The sequence below is a fragment of the Leucoraja erinacea genome, chromosome 23 (assembly GCF_028641065.1).
Source record: "Leucoraja erinacea ecotype New England chromosome 23, Leri_hhj_1, whole genome shotgun sequence".
NCBI lineage: Eukaryota > Metazoa > Chordata > Chondrichthyes > Rajiformes > Rajidae > Leucoraja > Leucoraja erinaceus.
The window spans coordinates 18,608,856-18,630,022 of NC_073399.1; the positions used below are offsets into that span (position 1 = coordinate 18,608,856).

The 21,167-nt window shown below is 44.4% G+C and overlaps 1 protein-coding gene across 1 annotated transcript in view; it reads left to right on the top strand.

Annotated features, from left to right (window-relative positions):
* Positions 1-21,167, top strand: part of LOC129708327 (unconventional myosin-XVB-like) — a 50,542-nt gene that overhangs the window by 5,542 nt on the left and 23,833 nt on the right. The window contains exons 3-8 of the mRNA XM_055654001.1: positions 1,293-1,350; positions 9,457-9,578; positions 15,502-15,597; positions 16,651-16,886; positions 18,011-18,174; positions 18,850-18,922. Coding sequence (XP_055509976.1) covers positions 1,293-1,350; positions 9,457-9,578; positions 15,502-15,597; positions 16,651-16,886; positions 18,011-18,174; positions 18,850-18,922 — 749 coding nt within the window. The remainder of the gene's footprint in view (positions 1-1,292; positions 1,351-9,456; positions 9,579-15,501; positions 15,598-16,650; positions 16,887-18,010; positions 18,175-18,849; positions 18,923-21,167) is intronic.

Below are 21,167 nucleotides of genomic sequence, written 5' to 3' on the forward strand. Positions count from 1 at the left end.
ACCCTGGTTTCACTCTTGCTCCTATTCCCAGCCTCTCTCCTGTTCTTACTCCCTGGCCCTACTCCCGGCTGTAATCTGTTCTGTTTCAGATTCACGTGCCTTGTTTTATTTCAGATGTACTCAATTGTAACTGGACTGCATGTGTCAGATCAGTGCATTGAACCAGCCAGGGAACTGGGAGCCCAACTGATCAGGACAATGTGGCACAGTTTCTATCCATCGAATAATCGTCTGATGTAAAGACCACCCCAGCCAAACTGATCTGAACAGATGTGCTGAATTATCAGCAAGGTTTCCGGCTGGCAATGATCAGGCAGAAAATGATATCATAAATGAAACATAGAACAGTGCAACACATGAATATGTCCTTTGGCCCACAATGTCTGTGCTGAACATGATCCCTGTGTATCTATGTGCCTGTCTAAAAACCACTTAAATGTCACTATCATGTTTGCTACCACCACCACCCCTGGCAGCGTGTTCCAAACACTCACCACACTCTGTGTTTAAGAAAAAAACTTGCCCTGCACATCTTTAAACTTTGCCCCTCTCATCTTAAATGTAGTCTTGTAGTCTTCGACATTCACCCTGGGATAAAGTCTCAGACTGTCTAACCTTTCATTGCTTCTCGTAATTTGAAATATTTTCAGTCTCTGAAGTTCCAGGGAAATCCATCCAAGTGATATAATTGTGATGTGTAATTCCCATTAGGCTGTGAAAATCCCAAAATAAAATGTGATCAAATATATAACTTTGCTGATCTTATACTTATACACAGTGGGAATAATTATCAGTACAATGTTAGGTAGGGGTGAATAAACTCAATCAGAACACCACCATCCCTATATCAACAACTTTTCCATGAGACACTCCTAAATACCAGACCAGTCATCACTGTTCATCTCCAAGGATGCTCTGGATACAGGTTGGGGAGGGGGTTACATCCTGTCATATGCATCATCAGCTAATGTGCGGCACTGCAGCACAATGGTAGAGTTGCTGCCTTACAACGCCAGAGACCCAGGTTCAATCCTGAGTACGGGTGCTGAGTGCTCGGAGTTGGTACATTTTTCCTGTGACCGCATAGGTTTTCTCTGGGTGCTCTGATTTCCTCCCACACTCCAAAGACGTACAGGTTTGTAGGGTAATTGGCTTTGGTAAAATTGCAAATTGTCCCTGGTGTGTAGAATAATGTACTGGGTGATTGGTGCGGACATGATGGGCCAAAGGGCCTGTTTCCCCACTGTATCTCTAAAGTCTAAAGTCTAATGGCTCTCCCTTTCTTTCTACAGGATGTTGGCTTGCTTGAGATCCCAGCGGAGCTGGCTGCTCTGTTGCAGCTTGCTGACGGTAAGTGTGTGTGTGCAGTGAGAATGATGTGTGAATGTTTGGGGGAGATGCCCCTTGTACTTAGATGGAAGTATCGTACAATTCAGCCCAGGCCGTCGGCTGATGCATTCTACCTGGTCTTTACTACCAATGAAGAGTCTGTGGTAATACAAGGAACTGCTGATGCTGGAATTTTGAGCAAAACATAAAGTGCTGGAGTAACTCAGTGGGTCAGGCAGCATCCGTGAGGGAATGTACAGGTGACATTCCGGTTCAGGAGTCAAGAATCAAGAATATTTTATTGTCATATGTCGTGTTTGGTGGCGTTGGCCCAAATTAAAAATATTTCTGTGCCAATTTATGCTAAATTGGTAAAAATTGCTCTTTGACACCACCATTATGGTGCAGTTAGGCTGTTTAGTCTCTAATAAAACCTGATTGGCATGGACAAGTTGAACCAAAGAGCATGTTTTCATGCTGTATGCGTCTGTGCTCTATGACTAGATCACAAATGCAGATTCGGGAATTTTGATTTTTGATTCTTAAGTCCCGAACCAAAATGTTACCTGTGCATTGTCTCCACAGATACCCAACTGCAAGATGAAACCAAATGTGAAACGTCTTGTAATTCGTCGCTTTATCACGGTTTCCTGTCTAAAAATTCAATAATCGTGTCCATCTCATCCCAAACATCTTCCTCTGTCCAGTTCCTGATTCCTCCCTCCATCCAGCAGCCTCTCTGGTCACCCCTGCTCCCAACAGCGATGTTCAACACTCTCATCTCCATTCCCAAGGGCAGCCCTCCTCTCCTTCATACGTCCACTCAGCCACATCTGCTGCTCCTACTGCATGTGCATCGAGAAATATGCGTTGGTCATCTGGAGATAAGGTTGAATCCCAGCACGGCATCTGGGGAACTTAAGAAAACAGTTAAGAAAAGACTTGTCAGATAGAAGTCTCAGTACGGGTGACCATGAAATTACCTGATTACCAATAAAAAACACTTGATTGCTATTGGCCTACACCTGAACAATGCCTGTCTCTGGGCCCGGACTTACTGGATTAGCACAGCCAATGGCTGATTGCCATCTGCGGTCTAAAATGTTCTAGTGAGCCTAACTAAGGATGGTGCACGAAGAACTCAATAGAAACAGTCTACCCAGACTTGGCTCAACAGCTGCAGCAGAACTTCCCTCCTTTTACATTCATACCGATCGCACTGGAGACCAGAGTCCCACCTGCCTTCCTAATGACTGCGTAACCCGCTAACATTCTGCAAGGACAATCAGATACTTCTGTAAGCCAGCATCTTGTAGTTTCCAGGGGTTGAGAAACAGTTGTTTCAATTGGAATTCAAACGATTTATAACCCATCAAGGATCAATAAACCACACACCCACCGCTGATATCTTTTCCTCATCGTTTCTTATCTCCACTGAAACTGATTCTGCAGTTTGATCTGATGCAATATCACCTCACCACGTTAATCTCATCCTATATTAATAGAACAACCCCGCCTTCTTTTCCTTTTTGCATCACCTTCTGCAATGTCAATTACCTCTGAGTGATCAGTTCCCACCTTTGGTAATCTTGCAATCACGTCATAGAGGCAGAGACATGTACAGTAAGCAAACAGGCCCTTCAGCTCATTGAGTCTGCATACACCCTCAAGTACCCATTTTACACCAATTCTAAATGTGTAGGAAGTAACTGCAGGTGCTGGTTTACACCAAAGATAGACACAAAATGCTGGTGTAACTCAGCAGGTCAGGCAGGATCTCTGGAGAAAAGGAATAGGTGATGCCTCTGAAGAAGGGTCTCGACCCAAAGTATCACCTATTCCTTTTCTCCAGAAATGCTGCCTGACCCGCTGAGTTACTCTAGCATGTTGTGTCTATTTTACACCAATCCTACATTAATCCAATTATTTATTCTACTCACTTTCTCTTCAACTTCCACCAGACTCTACACTAACTTACAATTTACAATGGCCAAGTAACCTACCAACCTGCCCATCTTTGGGATGTGGGAGGAAATTGGTGCTCCCAGGGGAGAGACAGGCATGTCACGGGGAGAATGTGCAAACTCCATGCAGTAAGCACCAGCGGTCTGGATGGAATTCAGATCTCTGAAGCTCAGTGGCAGTGGCTATACCAGCTGTGCCACCTAAATCTATAATGTCTGTTGAGTCACATCCATTTATTTATTTTAGTATCCTTACTTCATTCTCTTGTGAATGCTGTGTGCATTCAGAAAAAAAAGAGAATGTCAGTGAATTTGAAGGATGGACTATCAGTGTATTTGGAGGACAAAATATCTATATTTTGGAAATGCAATATATTCAGAGAATAAAATGGCAGTCAATTTAGAAAACGGAATCTGCGTCTATTCGAGGAATCTATCATTGTATATTATTGTACGTGGAGAATGGAATTTCAGTGAATTTTGAGAATGATATGTCAGTGTATTTCTCAAATGGAATGTCAACTTATTTTGAGAATTAAATTATCAGTGTGATTGTAAAATGTGGTATTACTGAATGTGAGAGTACAACGTTAGTGTGTCTGGAGAAACCAATATCTATGTAGACCATAGACCATTAGGCCAGGAGATGAATTAGGCCATTCAGCCCATCTACTCTGCTCTGCCATTTGATCATCGCTGATCTATTTTTTTCTTCTCAACCCCATTCTCCTGCCTTCTCACTGTAACCTTTGACGCCCTTACTGATCATGTATTTGGAAAACAGAAATGCAGTGAATTTTGGAAAAATAATTCTCAATGTATTTGAAAACAGAATCACGAAAATTAGAGACAGATAGAAGTCATTCAGTCCTTTGGGTTTTCTGCACTGTTCAACACCTCTCACCTTCAACCATGCCCTTTTGTCCTTTTGGCATGAAGAACTATATGAACTCTTTGCTGAATATATAATTTGGACTCCACTGCCTTTTGTTGTGGGGAAATCCACCAGTTTGTGCCCCCCCTGGGTTTCTACAGCACAGCCCATATAACGAGGTTGTGGGCCTGCTTCTGGACATCTCAGCCATTGGGGACATCTCCCTTGTATCTGGGTCCATCAGAATTTTGTACGTTTTTTGTGAGATCCCCTTCGCATTGTCCTGTGTTCCAGTGAATCTGTCTAACGGATCCAACACATTGGGGTTAATTTACAGAGGCCAATTAACCTACAAAACCGCATGTCTTTGGGATGTGGGAGGAAACTGGAGCACCCGGGGAAAACCCAAGCAGTCACAGGGAGAAGATGCAAAACTCCATACAGACAGCATCTGGGATTAGGATCAAAGCCAGGTGTCTGGAGCTCTGAGGCAGCAGATCTAGCAGATGCACCACTGTGCCATCCTGTGCTGCCACTCATTTAGGGTATTGGCTCAGGTCGGCCAACATTTATATCCAAGTAAACTATTTACGAAATAAAAAATGTACAAAAAGTTCCACATTTGCATCGGACAGAATACAATGAAAAGCTTGCTTCTACACCTTCGCTTTTTCCAATCCATTCACCATTCTGATATAATCTTTCTGTTTTCAGAACCAAAATACACAACCTCACATTTATCTGTTAAATGTCATCTGCCGTACATTTTCCCACTTACCCAACTTGTCTAAATTACATTGGAGCCTCTTTGTAATCTCATCACATCTCACATCGCCCCTCCCCAAAGTGTTGTGTTGCCTGCAAGCGTGAAGATGCTACTTTAAATTTTCTCATCCAAAGCATTGATAAAAGATTGTAAATAGCTACAGCCCAGGCGCTGATCCTTGAGGCACCCCACCGGTCACTAGAAAAAGGCCCTGTCTATCAGCAAATTCCCTATCTAGTATATTACTGCATGAACACGCGGGTTCCAGGGTGAACTAGGCAATTGGATACAAAATTGACTTGAAGGTAGACCAGAGGGTGTTGTTAGAGAGTTTTATTTCAGACAGGAGACTTGTCACACGTGGTGCCACATGAATCAGTGCTGGGTTCACTGTTGTTCATTATTTATATTAATGATTTGGATGTGACTGTAAGTGGTTAGTAAGTCTGCAGATGACACTAAACTTGGTTCTATAGTGCACAGTGAAGGTTATCTGTGATTACAACGGGATCTTGATCGATCAACTGGGTCAATGGGCCGAGGAATGTCTGATGGAGTTTCATTCATGTTGCATTTTGATCGGGCATACAAGGGCAGGACTTTTACAGTAATCTAAGGTGCAGGTACATAAGTTCAGGAAGGTGGCAATACAGGTAAACAGGGTGGTCAAGAAGGTGTTTGCCATACTTGTCTGCCAAAGAATTGAGTACAGGAATTAGATTGTGATGTTACAGCTGTATAAACCATTGGTAGAGCTACATTTGAAGTACTCTGCAATAGAAAATATGTCATTAAACTGGGAAGGGTGCAAAAAAGATTTATGAAATTGTTACCAGATCTGGAAGGTTTGAATTATGGGGAGAGACTGGATATGCTAGGTCATTTCCCCCCGGAGTGTAGGAGGCTGAGGGGTGATTTTATAGAGGTTTATAAAATTATAAGGGGCATCGATAAGGTGAATTGCCACAATATTTTCCCCAGGGTAGGGGAGTCTAAAAATTAGAGGGCATAGGTTTAAGGTGAGAGGAGCTAGATTTATAAGAGGCCCAAGGGACAATTATTTCACGCGGAGAGTGGTGTACATCGAGAACAAACTTCCAGAAGAAATGGTAGAGGCATGTACAATTACAATATTTAAAAGCCGATTGAACAGGTGCTTGTTCCAGGCACAGGCAAGTGGAACTAGCTCGGTTAGGCAACTTGGTTGCAATGGATTAATTCAACTGAAGGGCCTGTTTCTATGCTCTATAAATATAACTCAATACCGTGTGCTTTAATTTCACACACTAACCTCTAATATAGAAACATATTAGTCTTCTGAAGGACCAGCTACACCTAATACACCTGTTCTCCTTTATCTAGTCTAGCAGTTGCATCCAGGAAATAGCCTGTTTGGAAAATGGAGCATCAGTGTAGCTGTGTACTGGATTAGATATAATTTAGATATAATTAGATATAATTTATTGCCACACAACCAATTTGGTTGTCAGCAGCAGTACAATAATAAAGAACATACAACCACAATAAAACTGTAACACAAACATCCACCACAGCAATCATCACTGTGGTGGAAGGCACAAAATTTGGCCAGTCCTCCTCCATTTCCCCCCCGTGGACAGGACCAGAGTCCAGAGTCAGTCCAGGATCGGCTCTTCCTCACTGGAGACCGCGGCTTTAAGATGGTGTAGGCCGATCAGTCGAAATTTAAAGACTCCGCCGCAGCCAGAAGCACCGTAGACTGCAGGGCCGGCGGTCGAAGCTCCCCTCCAGGGGTGATGGTGAGTCCATGCCGGACCCGCGGTAGAAGTTGGCCGCGGGCCGGCAGTGATGGCTTCTTCTTTCCCCGGGTCCCCCACGAGGGATCCCGGGCTGTAGACGCCGCGCCAGCTGGAACTCTGCAGACCGCGACTTCAGACCGCCGGCAGCCCCGGGCCAGCGAAACCCCCTTACCCCTTACCCCCCAACACCACCCCCCACACAAAACACACGAAGGAACATTAAATACATACTTTAAAACATACTAAAAAATAAAAAAAGTTGAAAAAACTGACGCGCTGCTGACATGGCTGCTGCCAGAGCAGCGCCCCCTACAGCAGATCCTGTATTTAGGAAATAGATGTCAGTATATTTGTGGAATGGAGTTGGTACGTTGGTACATTCGAGAAATGGAATGAACTGTATTTGGGGAAAGGAGTGCCAATGTTATTTGTTATTATTTATTATCATCGGAATGTCAGTTTATTTGAGATGTGGTAGGAATTGGAGTGCAAGTGTCCTACTTTATTGTGGAATAGAATTTCAGTGTATTTTGGGCAAGAATAGATTCATTGAGTCATACGGCACAGAAACAAGCCCCATCAGCTCATTTTGACCGCACCAACTAAGTTACCCATCTACGCTAGACCCATTAGCCCATGTTTGACCCATATCCCTCTAAATCTTTCCCATCCATGTACCTGTCCAAATGTCTTTTAAACGCTGTTACTGTATTTGCCTCAGCCACTTCCTCTGACAGTCGTTCCATTTATGTACCACCTTCTGTGTGTGTTAGCCTTGCTGGGTTTGAATCCTCTTCCGCTCCCCTGTCATATGGGGTTCCACAGGGTTCGATTCTGGGGCCCCTGCTTTTCTCGCTGTACATACTTCCTCTGGGTTCCATCCTTAGAAAGCATGGCATCTCCTTCCACTGTTATGCAGATGATACCCAGCTTTATTTGCCGCTGAGGGGGGAAGATGCCTTTTCTGTAAAATCGCTTCTGTCTTGTTTTGATGACATTAAGTCCTGGTTGGCCCTAAACTTTCTTGGATTTAATGAAAAGAAGACAGAGGTGATTTTATTTGATCCCAATGGCTGCCGTGAACCTCCATTTGTTGATTTAGGTCCATTGTCAAGGTACGTGAAGCCAACAGTTGTGAACCTGGGTTTTAGGATGGACAGTGACTTTAAATTAGATCGCCAAATATGCGCGGTGGTTAAGTCCAGCTTCTTTCACCTAAGGAAGCTGGCGAAGGTGAAGCCCATTCTCGAGCGGCAGCATTTTGAGACAGTAATCCATGCCTTTATTACATCTAGGCTGGATTACTGTAACGCGCTCTATTTTGGTGTTGCTCGTTCTTCACTGGCTCGTCTCCAGTTGGTTCAGAATGCTGCTGCTCGCCTTTTAACAGGGGCTCGAAAGAGGGAGCACATATCGCCAATTCTGGCCTCCCTACACTGGCTCCCGGTGCACTTTCGGGTTCATTTTAAGTTACTGTTATTTGTTTTTAAATCTCTGAATGGGCTCGCCCCGCCTTACCTCTCTGAGCTGCTCCACCCATACACTCCTGCCCGGTCCCTCAGGTCAGCTGGTCAGCTGCTCCTGGAGGTACCGAGGTCTAGTCGGAGGCTCAGAGGGGATAGAGCCTTCTCTGTTGCTGCTCCGGCACTCTGGAACACCCTGCCGCTGCACATCAGACAGGCCCCCTCACTGTCCATCTTCAAATCCAGTGTTAAAACGCATTTGTACTCCCTGGCTTTTGACCATGCCTGAGGCTTTGCTTCTGTTTGTGGTGTTTTTGATGTTTCTTTATTTTACATGTCTTTTCCTACTATTTCTTTTGATTGTTATTTTTGGTGTGTATTAACTTTTTTGTCAATGATTAGTGATGTACAGCACTTTGTTGCAGCTATGTTTTTTTTTAAAGTGCTCTATAAATAAAATTATTATTATTATTATTATTATTCTGCGTGGTAAAAGTTGCCCCTCAGGTTCAAATTAAATCTTTCCCCTCTCTCACCTTAATCATATGCCCCTAGTTCTTGATTCCCCAACCCTGTGAAAAAGACTGAAAATGCCCTCCATGGATGTCTGTGTATCTGGGAAATTATAAAACTGTTGATATATGGAATAACCTGTATCTTGATTTGTCAAACAAATTTGTGTATTTTGTGTGTGGAATGTATATATTTCAGGAACAGAGTGTCAGTTTATTGAATCATTTGCTGGTATGTGTATAAAGGGATTGTAATTTCAGTATGCTTTGTGCATGTAATACCAGAGATCTTGAACATGAATGTCTCTGTATTTCGAGAATTGACAGTTAATATATCTGGAGTACATATCCGTGTTCTTGTTGAAAGATTCATTGGAAAATTAGGCATCCATTTTAGTCATATTCACTGTTCAAGTTGCTAGGTGTGGTGCTTTTAGTTTGTGTTCACATGAATCTGAAATATGAGTTATGTACTATGTTTATAGCTTGACCTTGTGTCACGACGACATGCTTTTTATGGTTACACAAGTGACTGCAGATTGCCGGAACCTCCAGCAAAAAAACAAACGGCTGGAGGAATTCAGTGAGTTATGCAGCACCTGAAAAAGGTCCCAACCTGAAACATCGTCTGTCCTCAGCAGCTCCTTGACTCATTGAACTCCAACAGTTTGAATTTTTGCCATGCTTTTCTTCATTTCAGTGATCTTTAGCTGGGATACTTTGATCAGCACCATTGATATTATTGCTGAGACTGTGTTTTCTTTTTCCAGCGTCCTTTGAGAATCAGGTGACCGAGGTTTCCCCACCGCAGGTTAAGGCGATCATCAAACACTCGCTCCCTGCAGATGTGAACGACCACCCCTTCAGTAAATTCATCAATGACCATTTCCAGGTACAGTAACACACTGTAGATTCCAAGACTTACCGGCAGTCGGAGTTGGGGTTTATATTGTGCGAGGGGCGAGGAGGATTTCCACACTGGGACCTCCAGTGTTTGTGTGAGTGCTTGATGAGTTTGATTGTACCAAGAATCCCGCACAAATCTTGACTACAATAGAGCAAGGCCTGACCCCTTGGTCCAGGTGTCGAGATTCATGTGGCAAGCTGCGCGGTTCAACTCCCGTGAGGATTGTACAACACAAAGAAGCACGCAAGCCTTCACGATAATTGTTTCAACCACTCGTGATCAATATGAACATTTTGACCATTTCCTGATATTATTGGCTCACACCATTGTAGAATTCACTATCCATGATGAATGGGACCAAACAGAGCATTCAGTGAATCATGGACCACAAACCAAGCATTGCCAAATTTAGACCATTGCAAAAGTCATCTCCATTGTTTCAGCTGCCTGTAGTGGGATTGGAAAAGATGACTTCCACAACAGATGTGGATCTCAATGTCAAGAGAGTCAAGAGTGTTCAATCGTCACATGAATGGGACCGGAACATTTCAATGATTATATGCAATAACACAATAAATAAATATACAGTAAATTGTCAGTTATTCAAGATAAACCAGATCATAATAGTATGTGAAAGCATGTAGTGCAACCTCAACAGTACAAAGTTTGGTGCAGAGGTGGAGTTGTACAGGGTAATTCAACAACCTGATATTGATGGGAAGTAGATGTTTTTGAACCTGGTGGTTCTGAGTTAGGTTGGGGGGAGTTTCCCCCCCCCCGCCACGGGTACCATGTAATCCCGTGCTACCTGCTCCATGGTCGGATAGTCGGTGACTAAACCGTCTCCCCCACCTGGTTTGCCAGGTGAGGAGGGTGCTGTGGACACTCAGCAGGACCAAAAGCAAGACCTGTCAAAGGGTGGATGAGTTCCTAGCGAGCCAACGTTCTCTACTTCAGTAGACGTTGCGATCACTGTCGTACATAGCATTGTAGTGTGTGCCCGTCGGTAATCAGCACCACTGCGTCGCTAATGTTTTCAACGATTTAATAAAATGACGATAATGGTTCTGAGGCTCCTGTACCTTCTTCCCAATGATAGCAGTGAGATGAGAGCATTGCCAAGGGTTCACTTCACCCAGGACTCTAGTGTACCCAGACAGCTCCCTGTCACTCACCCGTTTACAGCTTGGGAAACCTGCATTGGAAGCAACTTCATTGAGGAGTAAAATATATTTACTAGAATACAGGAGAAATATTAGAGGACTACATTGAAGCATAAATTAGCGTAAGTTAAATTTAAAGGAAGAACTTTGCAATGTATCCCAGGCTGCCTTTTGAAACAAGGCTGGAGATAGCTCGAGCCCTGACAGAGATGTTAAAGTGAATTGACCACTGGGTGGGTACAAGTGGTCTGGTTTCTTTATTCAAGAAGGGTAGCAGCTGAGACAGATATTTATAGGCAAACAAGATTTATGGCAGTCGTAAGGAAGTAAATGAAAAAAATTCTGAGCAGCAGGATCAATCCACACTTATAAAGGTTGTGGTTGGTTGGTGGGAGATCTTGATTGGGATTTTCTAGAATGTAACTAAGTACAATGTAGCTGACAAAGTCAATATGTATTATAGTGATGCATTTAACACGTCCCACTGGAAAGGTGGTCCATAAGGTTCAAAGAAGGTTGGTCCCAGAGAATCCAATGGGAAGTGGTTGCTCAGCACTTTAACACCCCTCCCATTCCCCATCTGACCATTCTGGCCTGGGCCTCCTCCATTGTCAGAGTGAGGTCCAGCACATATGGAGGAACAACACCTCATATTTCGCTTGGGTAGCTTACACCCCAGTGGTATGAACATTGACTTCTCTAACTTCAAATAGTCTTGCGTTCTCTCTCTCTCTCCATCCCCTCCCCCTTCCCAGTTCTCCCACCAGCCTTGCTGTCTCCGACTCCATTCTAACTCTGTCCCGCCTACTCCACTGACATCAGTCTGAAGAAGGGTCTCGACCCAAATCGTCACCCATTCCTTTTTTCCAGAGATGCTGCCTGTCCCGTCGAGTTACTCCAGCATTTTGTGTCTAAATTGGATCCAAAACTGGCCTGGTAATAGAAGACAGAGGGTGATGGTGTGTCTACCAGCCACCCTTTATCCTGCATCTCATCTTTTCCAGCTTTCTTCCCCTCCCCCAACAATCAGTCTGAAGAAGGGTCCCAACTGAAACAACACCTATCCATGTCCTCCAGTGATGCTGCTGCCTGATCCGCTGTGTTACTCCAGCACTTGTGTCCTTTCATGTAAACCAGCATCTGCAGTTTCTCGTTTCTTTGTTTAAATAGTGCCTGGATGCACCAGTGAAAAGTCTTTTAGTATGAGAGGGGTTGGAAATGATGAAGCACATAGTCAATAAGAGGCTGGTCTTAACAGTTGAGTTAAGAAGTAAGGGTTTTAGTGGTGAAGTGGTATTAGTAGAAAATGTGGCGTTATAGTTCTGCTGGATTGGAATTTGATGGGGACGGCAAGTTGGGCACCAATGTTAATGGGCTTCAGTCTGATACCATGCTGACCATGTAGGTCCAATTAGAACCTATTCCTGGTGACGAGCCCAGTGAAACCTAGTGCAGCCATTATCACTCAGAGTAAGAGTAGCAAACAAAAATGGAAGAGTAAATATATTGGGCAATTTAGATTCCAGTTACTGCTCACAAATCTACAGGAGCTAAGCACGTCGACAGATTCCGTCAGGGGGAAATTAGGGTGTGGTTTCAAACAATGGAGATGAGAAAAGACAAACCATCACTTATTATGTTTTTCCCAGTCAGCTCACATGAGCAGTGTAATTTACGTTGTACTGCGTTTGGAAGCACGCTAGTCATTTCTTGGAAATGTGGCCACATTATGGGGAAATCAAGCCATGGACCACATCTTAATTGCCTGATTACAACAGTCATGTTGCTACCTCCAGCAGAGCAGCCAATACTTGCCTAATCATTCTAAGGGTGTGTTCCTCTGATATTCTAGTTAATCATTTCTAGAAATACTCTAAATGTACTTTAACATCATATTAGTTTCAGTGATATCCATAAAACATGTAATAAATGGTTTATGATGCAATAAAAATGTTTCTTCTATTTGTGGACAGAAACCTGGCGTTTTCCAAATGCAGTGAATAGGTAAACATGACATCACATGTCATGATCAAACTTAAATAGGGCAGCCAGTGTTAATTGGGTTGACATAGAAACAATTGTATCCACTCCAGTGCATTCCTGCCCTCCGATGCTGTCTCTACGGAGTTTGTACATTCTTCCTGAGACCACATGAGTTTAGCCTGGCTGCTCCCCCACATCAAAGATGTGCTGGGAGATTAATTAGTCACTGTGAATCATACCACAGTGTAAGCAAAAGAATCAAAGGGGTAATGCTGGGATGCCAAATGTCCAAGATGCCTGGTAGAGTCATGAGTTGGCAGAGAGGTTGTGGGCGTAGACTGGATAAGTCATTTAATGTGAGGGTATTTGCCTTTGAAGGATCATAGGCTTGGACAGCGAGTAGATCCAGAAGCCACTCGCACTGGTCCCACCCAAACAGATCACTGGTCAGGTGGCCATGGGAACCACCAATGTCGGAATTACCAGACACAGTGGGGCAGCGGTAGCGTTGCTGCCTTAAGGGCCTGTCCCACTTTCACGACCTAATCCACGACCTCTGCCGAGTTTGCCCTTACTCGCAGCATGGTCATCACGAGGTCGTAGGAGGTAGTAGGTGGGGTCGTGATGCTATTCGTAGGTACTCGTGGCATCAAGTAGGTTGGGGCGTTTTTTCAACATGATGAAAAATGTCCACGAGTAAAAAAGGTCATGAATTAGGTTGTGAAAGTGGGACAGGCCCTTTACAGTCCCAGAGACCTGGGTTCGATCCTAACTACGGGTGCTGTCTGCGTGGAGTTTGTACATTCTCACCATGACAGCGTGGGCTTTTCCCGAGTGCTCCGGTTTCCTCCCACATCCCAAAGACGTGCAGGTTTGTAGGTTAATTGGCTTCTGTAAATTGTGCCCAGTGTGTAGGATTGAACTAGTGTAGGGGTGACTACTGGTGGGTGTGGAGTCGGTGAGCCGAAGGGCCTGTTCCATGCTGCATCTCTAAACCAAACCAAACTAAACTAAGTCCTCAGTTAGCAGGAACCAGCAGACAAGGGAACTAGGTTACACAAAAAAGCTGGAGAAACTCAGCGGGTGCAGCAGCATCTATGGAGCGAAGGAAATAGGCAACGTTTCGGGCCGAAACCCTTCTTCAGACTGATCGGGGGCGGGGGTGGGCGGGGACAAGAAAGGGAAAAGGAGGAGGAGCCCGAAGGCTGGGGGATGGGAGGAGACAGCAGGGGGGCTGAGGAAGGGGAGGAGACAGCAAGGACTAACAAAATTGGGAGAATTCGATGTTCATGCCCCTGGGATGCAGACTCCCCAAACGGAATATGAGGTGCTGTTCCTCCAATTTCCGGTGCTGCTCGCTGTGGCCATGGAGGAGACCCAGGACAGAGAGGTCGGAGACGGAGTGGGAGGGGGAGTTGAAGTGCTGAGCCACCGGGAGGTCAGCTTGGTTATTGCGGACCGAGCGGAGGTGTTCGGCGAAACGATCGCCCAACCTCCGCTTGGTCTCACCGATATAGATCTGCTGACATCTAGAGCAGCGGACGCAATAGATGAGGTTGGAAGAGATGCAGGTAAACCTCTGTCGCACCTGGAACTAGGCTACAGTCTTATAAAATAATCTTGGCCACTATCAATGACTTGTGGCAGTATAACCTGGGAGGAGAGAGCATCAGTTACCAGGAGCACTACTCACGAGTGCAGGTATGATTAAGGTCCAGGCAGAGATGCTCCAGCACATTGCAGATAGAACTTGCGGTACTGTAATGTACCAAATATAATGTATGATTATGTTGTGGTAGTTGGTAAGAGCTATTACCAATGATAAATTTTCTATCAATTTCTTATATCTGTAACATGGAATAATATGCATTTGTACAGTAGGTAAGGATAGCTTTGAAGACAATCAGGTTCAAGTTACAATCACAAATTCAGCAGTTTGAAAGATCTCACCTTAATGCCAAGTTCAGTGTAAAACTTTGGAGTCAATACAGATATACTGAATTTATGCTTCGATAGAAAATGATGGATTTAGAAATGACACTTGTAGCTTGTCCTTGCCTACTTTATATTTAGAGCCACCAAGTCTGATCTGGAGAAATTGCTCTCGAAGAATATTCTGATGTGGCACCTCAATTGCCAATGCTGAGCATTTGGTTAGGATTATGTCACAGTCTTACAGCGTGGAAACAGGCACTTCGGCCAACTAACATCTCCCATCTACACTAGTCCCACCTGCCTGCATTTGGCTCATATCCCTCTAAACCTACCCTACCCATGTACCGGTCTAAATGTTTCTTAAATGTTATGATAGTACCTGCCTCAACTATCTCATCCGGCAGCTTGTTCCATGCACCCACCATCCTTTGCGTAAAAAACATTACCCCTCAGGTTCCTAGTAAAACTTTCCCACCTCATTTTAAACCTATGTCCTCTGGTTATTGATTCCCCTACCCTGGGCAAGATCTATAAGACATCTATAAGATCATTAAAGTAAACTTTATGACCAGAAGAAGCATTATTGAAATTAATAGCTCTCCAGATGGTTTAGTGAATAAAGGCCATGCTTCATATAACATTTGAAGTGCAATTTTCAGTTGCTGCTGTAGCAAAAATATACATTTAGATAACTGGTGAAGATATGATCGCAATGCTCCCAGAACTAAATAGCCAAATGGCCACAGTTAGAAGGGAAGAGATTAAATGAGCAACAAATTTTGGATAGGAACCTAAAAGAGATTAATTTTATTCAATTTTTTGCCCAGGTCCCACAGTTCCAAGTGCTGGACCATGCTCTGCATCAACCATTCACTCAACTGGAACGAGCAGAGCGACAGGCAGCTCTGGAGCTCTTCAAATTGGTGAGTACCAGCTCTCACAGTCCACAGTCAACCTGCAGCCCGATGAGTCCCTGCCACTCTTTACAAGTATCTCTCATGATTCCTGCCTCCCCTCATTTCAGGATTGTCACCACCGGCTGCACTGTGGCGCAGCAGTAGAGTTGCTGCCTTACAGCACCAGATACCCAAATTCAATCCTTACTAGGGGTGTAATCCGTATGGAGTTTGCACGTTTTCCCTGTGACCGCATGGGCTATCTCCGGGTGCTCCGGTTTCCTCACATATTCCAAAGATGTGCAGGTTTATGGGTTAATTGGGTTCTGTAATTTAGCCCTATTGTGTGACCAGTGTACGGGGAGGATCGTTGGTCAGTGCGGACTCGGTGGGTCAAAGAGCTTGTTTCCATGCTTTATACCAAACCAACCTTGGATTCGGAAACACCCGCCTCCTGTTACTTTGCTTTGTTTCACTCACCTGTATGCATTATCTCTTTCAAAGGTAAACCTGCAAAGATTAGGTGAACAGAAAAGGTAAACTGGGGGCACAAGAGACTGCAGAATTTGTAGCAATAATGAAGGGAGAGGAGGTGGAGGAACTAAGCAGGTCGGGCAGCATCTGTGGAACAGATAGTCATATAGGGAGCAGGAACTTCAACTGCAAAGTCCAGGAAACAACATTGGCAGAATTTGATGCTGCAAATAACACTAAAGAGTTACAGATTCTTGCAGAAATCTCAATGAAGCCGACCAGGTGCAATCTCTGCATTCAGCTCTGAAAGGGACGTATAACAATACAAGCAACACTCTTGTAGGTACAACATTATGTTGCAACTGAATGCATAGTTCCTGGATGAAGTAAGAGATGGGGGAGCATTGCAGGAGTATAGTGGTCCCTAGTTACAAACAATGTCTGCAGGAGTAAGATGCATGTGCAGCAGCCATGAACAACACCCCAGAGCTATACTGCCCTAATTTGACTGCATGGCAATGTGGCACTCTGTCCATCTCTCTCATCGGTACCACATAGAGCGCAGCATTCCGTACATGTTTGACGTTTTCCCTCTTGCTTTGTTAGGTTCTACGGTTTCAACAAGAGGAATTCCTCCAAAGCAGAAAGGAAACCATCCTTGGGAATTTCATTGTGCAGAAGGGAATATCCAACCCCAGGCTCCAGGATGAGATCTTCTGCCAGGTGGCCAACCAGACCTGGAAGAATCGGGACATGGAGGAGTGGCGGAGAGCCTGCCTCCTGATGACCACCTGCCTGAGCTGCCTGCGGCCCTCGCCCCAGCTCGAGAAGCCCCTGCTCAAGTGAGGCAACCCGGCGTGGGGGAGGGGGGTGTGTGGAGCGTGCGGGAGCGTACAGAGAGTAGCCATTGACTGTACCACTCACGTCACTGTGATTGGATGAATGACTGGCCAGTATTCTCTTGCCAGTATAGTCCTTCACCGAAGCTTTAAAGGACCTACATCTCAGCACAGTGGTAGAGCTGCTGCTGCCTCCCAGAGCCCGAGACCCGGCTTCCATCCTGACCTCAGGTGCTGTCTGTGTGAAGTTTGCACGTTCTCTCTGTGACCGTGTAGGTTTCCTCTTAGTGCTCCGGTTTTCTCCCACATCCGAAAGACGTGCATGCTAGTAGGTTAATTGGCCTCTGTAAATTGTCCTGAAGCGGGATAACATAGAACTGAATGGATGATTGATTGATTGATTGATTGATTGATTGATTGATTGATTGAAAGATACAGCATAGTAACAAGCCCTTTACAGGTTTGTACGTTAATTGGCTTCTGTAAATTGTACCTAGTGTGTAGGATAGTGCTAGTCTACGGGGTGAACGCTGGTCATGCGGATTTGGTGGGCTGATGGGCCTTTTCCCAAGTTAAACCCCTGTCTCACGGTACGAGCTCTCCGTAGTTTGCCCTAATTCGAATTAGGAGATTTACGGTAATGGCCACTCATCAGTACTTGAGGCTCTCGTGGACATTTTTCAACATGTTGAAAAATCTTCACGAGTCTTCCCGTGCTTACCTGCTGTTAGCGAGTCTTCCAGAGTACCTGCCGTTAGCGTTACGAGCCGCTAGGAGACGGCCCCAAGCTCCGACGTACTGGCTACGTTCATTCTCCGTGCTTACCCCGAGTTTGATTTTTTTTTAAACTCGGGAGAGCTCTTGGGATGAACTCGTACCATGGGACAGGGCTATTATTTATATCTCTAAAGTCTAATGATTAAAGTAAAAATAGGTTTATTCTATGTGTGATCCATACTGTACCCACCTGATGTTATTTGGTGTTGTCCATTGTTGCTGGTGATGGAACTTGTTTAATTCCCTGTCGTAATTACCTTAAACAAACGGGTAAAAGAGTAATGGTTTTCTGATTGTGTAGGTGCTTTGCAGAAATTGCAGAATGACAACTTGACATTGATCTCACACAGGTACGTGTCCGATCACTTCATGGAAGAATACAGGGCGGTCTGTCAACACAAAGCCCTTAGCGCCATGCAGAGCATCCAAAACAGGGCCTTCCCTCCCACCCAACTGGAGTGGACAGCCAACCATCGGCGAGGACAGATGGTGCTGGATGTCCATGTCTCACGAGGTATTTACATGAACAGTTATATCATTGACTCAGCTGGAAATGTTGCATTTTGTAAATTATTTGGTTAAAAATAATGTTAATTTGCAATTCTCTTCTCTCCCATACTCTATGATAGAAGTTACTAGATACCCTTACAGTTCAGTCCAGAAGTTACTAGATACCCTTTCACTTCAGTCCAGAAGCTGCAATGCATTGTATACTTTGGATAAGCTTTGAAAATAAGATTGTGATCAAGTGTTCAATTTTTACCAAGCAATAGATATTAAAGATACAGCATTATCAGGGGAAATGTAAAGATTCTCCTCACCCGCAATCCTTTACAAGCCTTGCATCCAAGAACCGCATTCATCGACCGGAGATGACATTCTGATAATGATGCAATTGCAGTCTGTGAGATCTTCCTGAGTAGAAATGTTGCAATCATTACCATAGCAACAGTGGTTGGGCTTTAAAGGAGTTTTAAAGTTTTCCCTAGTGTGTAGGACAGTGCTAGTGTACGGGGTGATCGTTGGGTGGTGCAGACTCGGTGGGCCGAAGGGCCTCTGCCTCTAACGTCTAAAGTAAAAAGTCTAAAGAGGCACTAAACACAAGCTTAGCACCCCTGCACCTGGCTGTTTGGAAATTTGAGTTCAGTTAGAGATCTGTGGTGGATTTCATTTCATTTTCTCTCACTAGATGAAACATTTGCAACAGAGGTGGAGTCCTGGACAACAGGAGAAGAACTTGGAAACTGGATTTTAAAATCCCGGTACGTGAAAATGTGAATAAGGTACCTAATGTGTGGACGTGCCCACGAGACGGAGAGAACAGTGTAGACATGTGGTGGAGACACTCAATATAGATACAGTCAGTGCAGTCAGATATACAAAAGAATATACAAAGTAAATACTGACATTCCAAACACAGGCACACAAAGCAATGATACACTGAGCAGAAACAGTTAACAGTATTATAATACCCAATGGCTTACATAATTCCGACAGCTTTCAATAATACTGAGAAATACAAGTACAGGTGTACCTACAAAGATTCAATGCGTATTGTAGTTATAAATATAAAACCACAATACATTGCATTTGCCCTGATTAGACTATGTGACATGTTGGCATCGGATTTACTCGCATTTGAAAGGGAATAGGATAATCAGGGACAGGCAGCATGGCTTTGTCTGTGCAAAAAGGCACTAAATGCTGGAGTAACTCAACGGGACAGGCAGCATCTCTGGAGAGAAGGAATGGGTGGCGGACGTTTCGGGTCGAGACCCTTCTTCAGAGTCAGGGGAGAGGGAGTCTAGAGATATGGAAGGGTAGGGTGTGAAAACGAGATCAAAGCAGATGGTGATAAGGAAATGTAGACTGGTTCACTGTGAGCTGAGGGGAAGATGACAACCTGGTGTACAATCAGTAATATTAAAACAGGCGACAGTAGGACTAGTTGTCGAACTAGGATGGGGGAAAGATGGAGACAGGGAAAGCAAGGGTTAATTGAAGTTAGAGAAATCAATATTCATGCTGCTGGGGTGTAAGCTGCTTTGCCTGTGGCTGGTCATGCATTACTAACCATTGAGTTTTTGAGGAGGGGACAAGGGTGATTGAATAGGGTAGGGCTGTGGATGTTGCCTACGTGAATTTAATAAAGTCCGTCATGGTTTAATAAGAAGAGATTAAGATGCATGAGATCCATGGTAACTTGGTATTTTAGAAGACACAGGGTAGTGGTGGAAAGGTGTTATTCTTGCTGGAGGTTAGTGACCAGTGGTGATTTGTAAGGATCGGTGCTGGGATGTCTATTTGTGATATATATAGATGACTTGGATGTAAATGTTGAAGGGTTAGTTAGTAAGTTTCCAGACACCACCAAATTTAGTGCAGTTACGTACAGTGAGGAAGAGTGTCAGTGAGGTTTAGATTGGTTGAATTGAACTGAAAGTTACAGCTTGGAAACAGGCCCTACCCGTCCCCAGACCACCAATCCCATCATTTAAAAGACATTTGGATTTTGACCCACAATAGGAAAGGTTTAAAGGGATACGGTTTAAATGTGGGCAAATGGAAGTAGCTTAAATGAGGCATCTTGGTCTGCATATAATTGTTGGGCTGAAGTGCTTATTTCTGTGCCGTATTACTCTATGACTATGTGACAGGCATGGATAGGGTAGACAGAACAATTCTCCTACGGTGGAAATGCCAAAGTCTAGAGGGCATAGCTTTAATATGATAGGAGCAAAATTTATAGGCGAGGTGCAGAGGGTAGTGGGTGCCTGGAACGAACAGCCCGACATTGTAATGGCAGCAGATACACTAGTGGCATTTAAGAGGCTTTTCGATAGCATATGGATAGCACATGGATGTGCAGGGAATGGAGGGATATGGATCACATGCAGGGAGAGGAGATGGTTTAGCTTGGCATCATACTTGGCATCTGCGTTATTGGGGTGAAGGGCCTGTTCCTGTGCTCTACTGCTCTGTGTAAGTCTTATGTGTATTTCAATGACCTACATTGCATTTTCAATTCATACATGTGACCATGGCTCTGTCGGAGTGGCCATGCTGTGTAAGTTAGCGATACATCCTGCGTAGCCTCAGACTAGTGCCGGTGGTTTCTGGGTTCCTGGTGAATCTATCAGATGTGAGGCTTGCCAAACAAACCATACATGTTTGAAAATGCCTCGCAGTTTATCACAGTTATCTGACCAGTGATGACTTGGAGGGTCTGCTGGGCAGATGTACCAGGCACAATGTCAGAACTTAGCAGCTGAAGATAAACACAAAAAACTGGAGTAACTCAGTGGCTCAGCCAGCATCTCTGGAGAAAAGGAATCGGTGACGTTTCAGGCCAAGCCCCTTCTTCAAACGTCACCTATTCCTTTTCTCCAGAGGTGCTATCTGACCCGCTGAATTATTCCAACTTTTTGTGTCTATCTTCGGTTTAACCCAGCATCTGCAGTTCTTTCCTACACACTATTGTGTCAGACACGGCCATATGCATCGGGA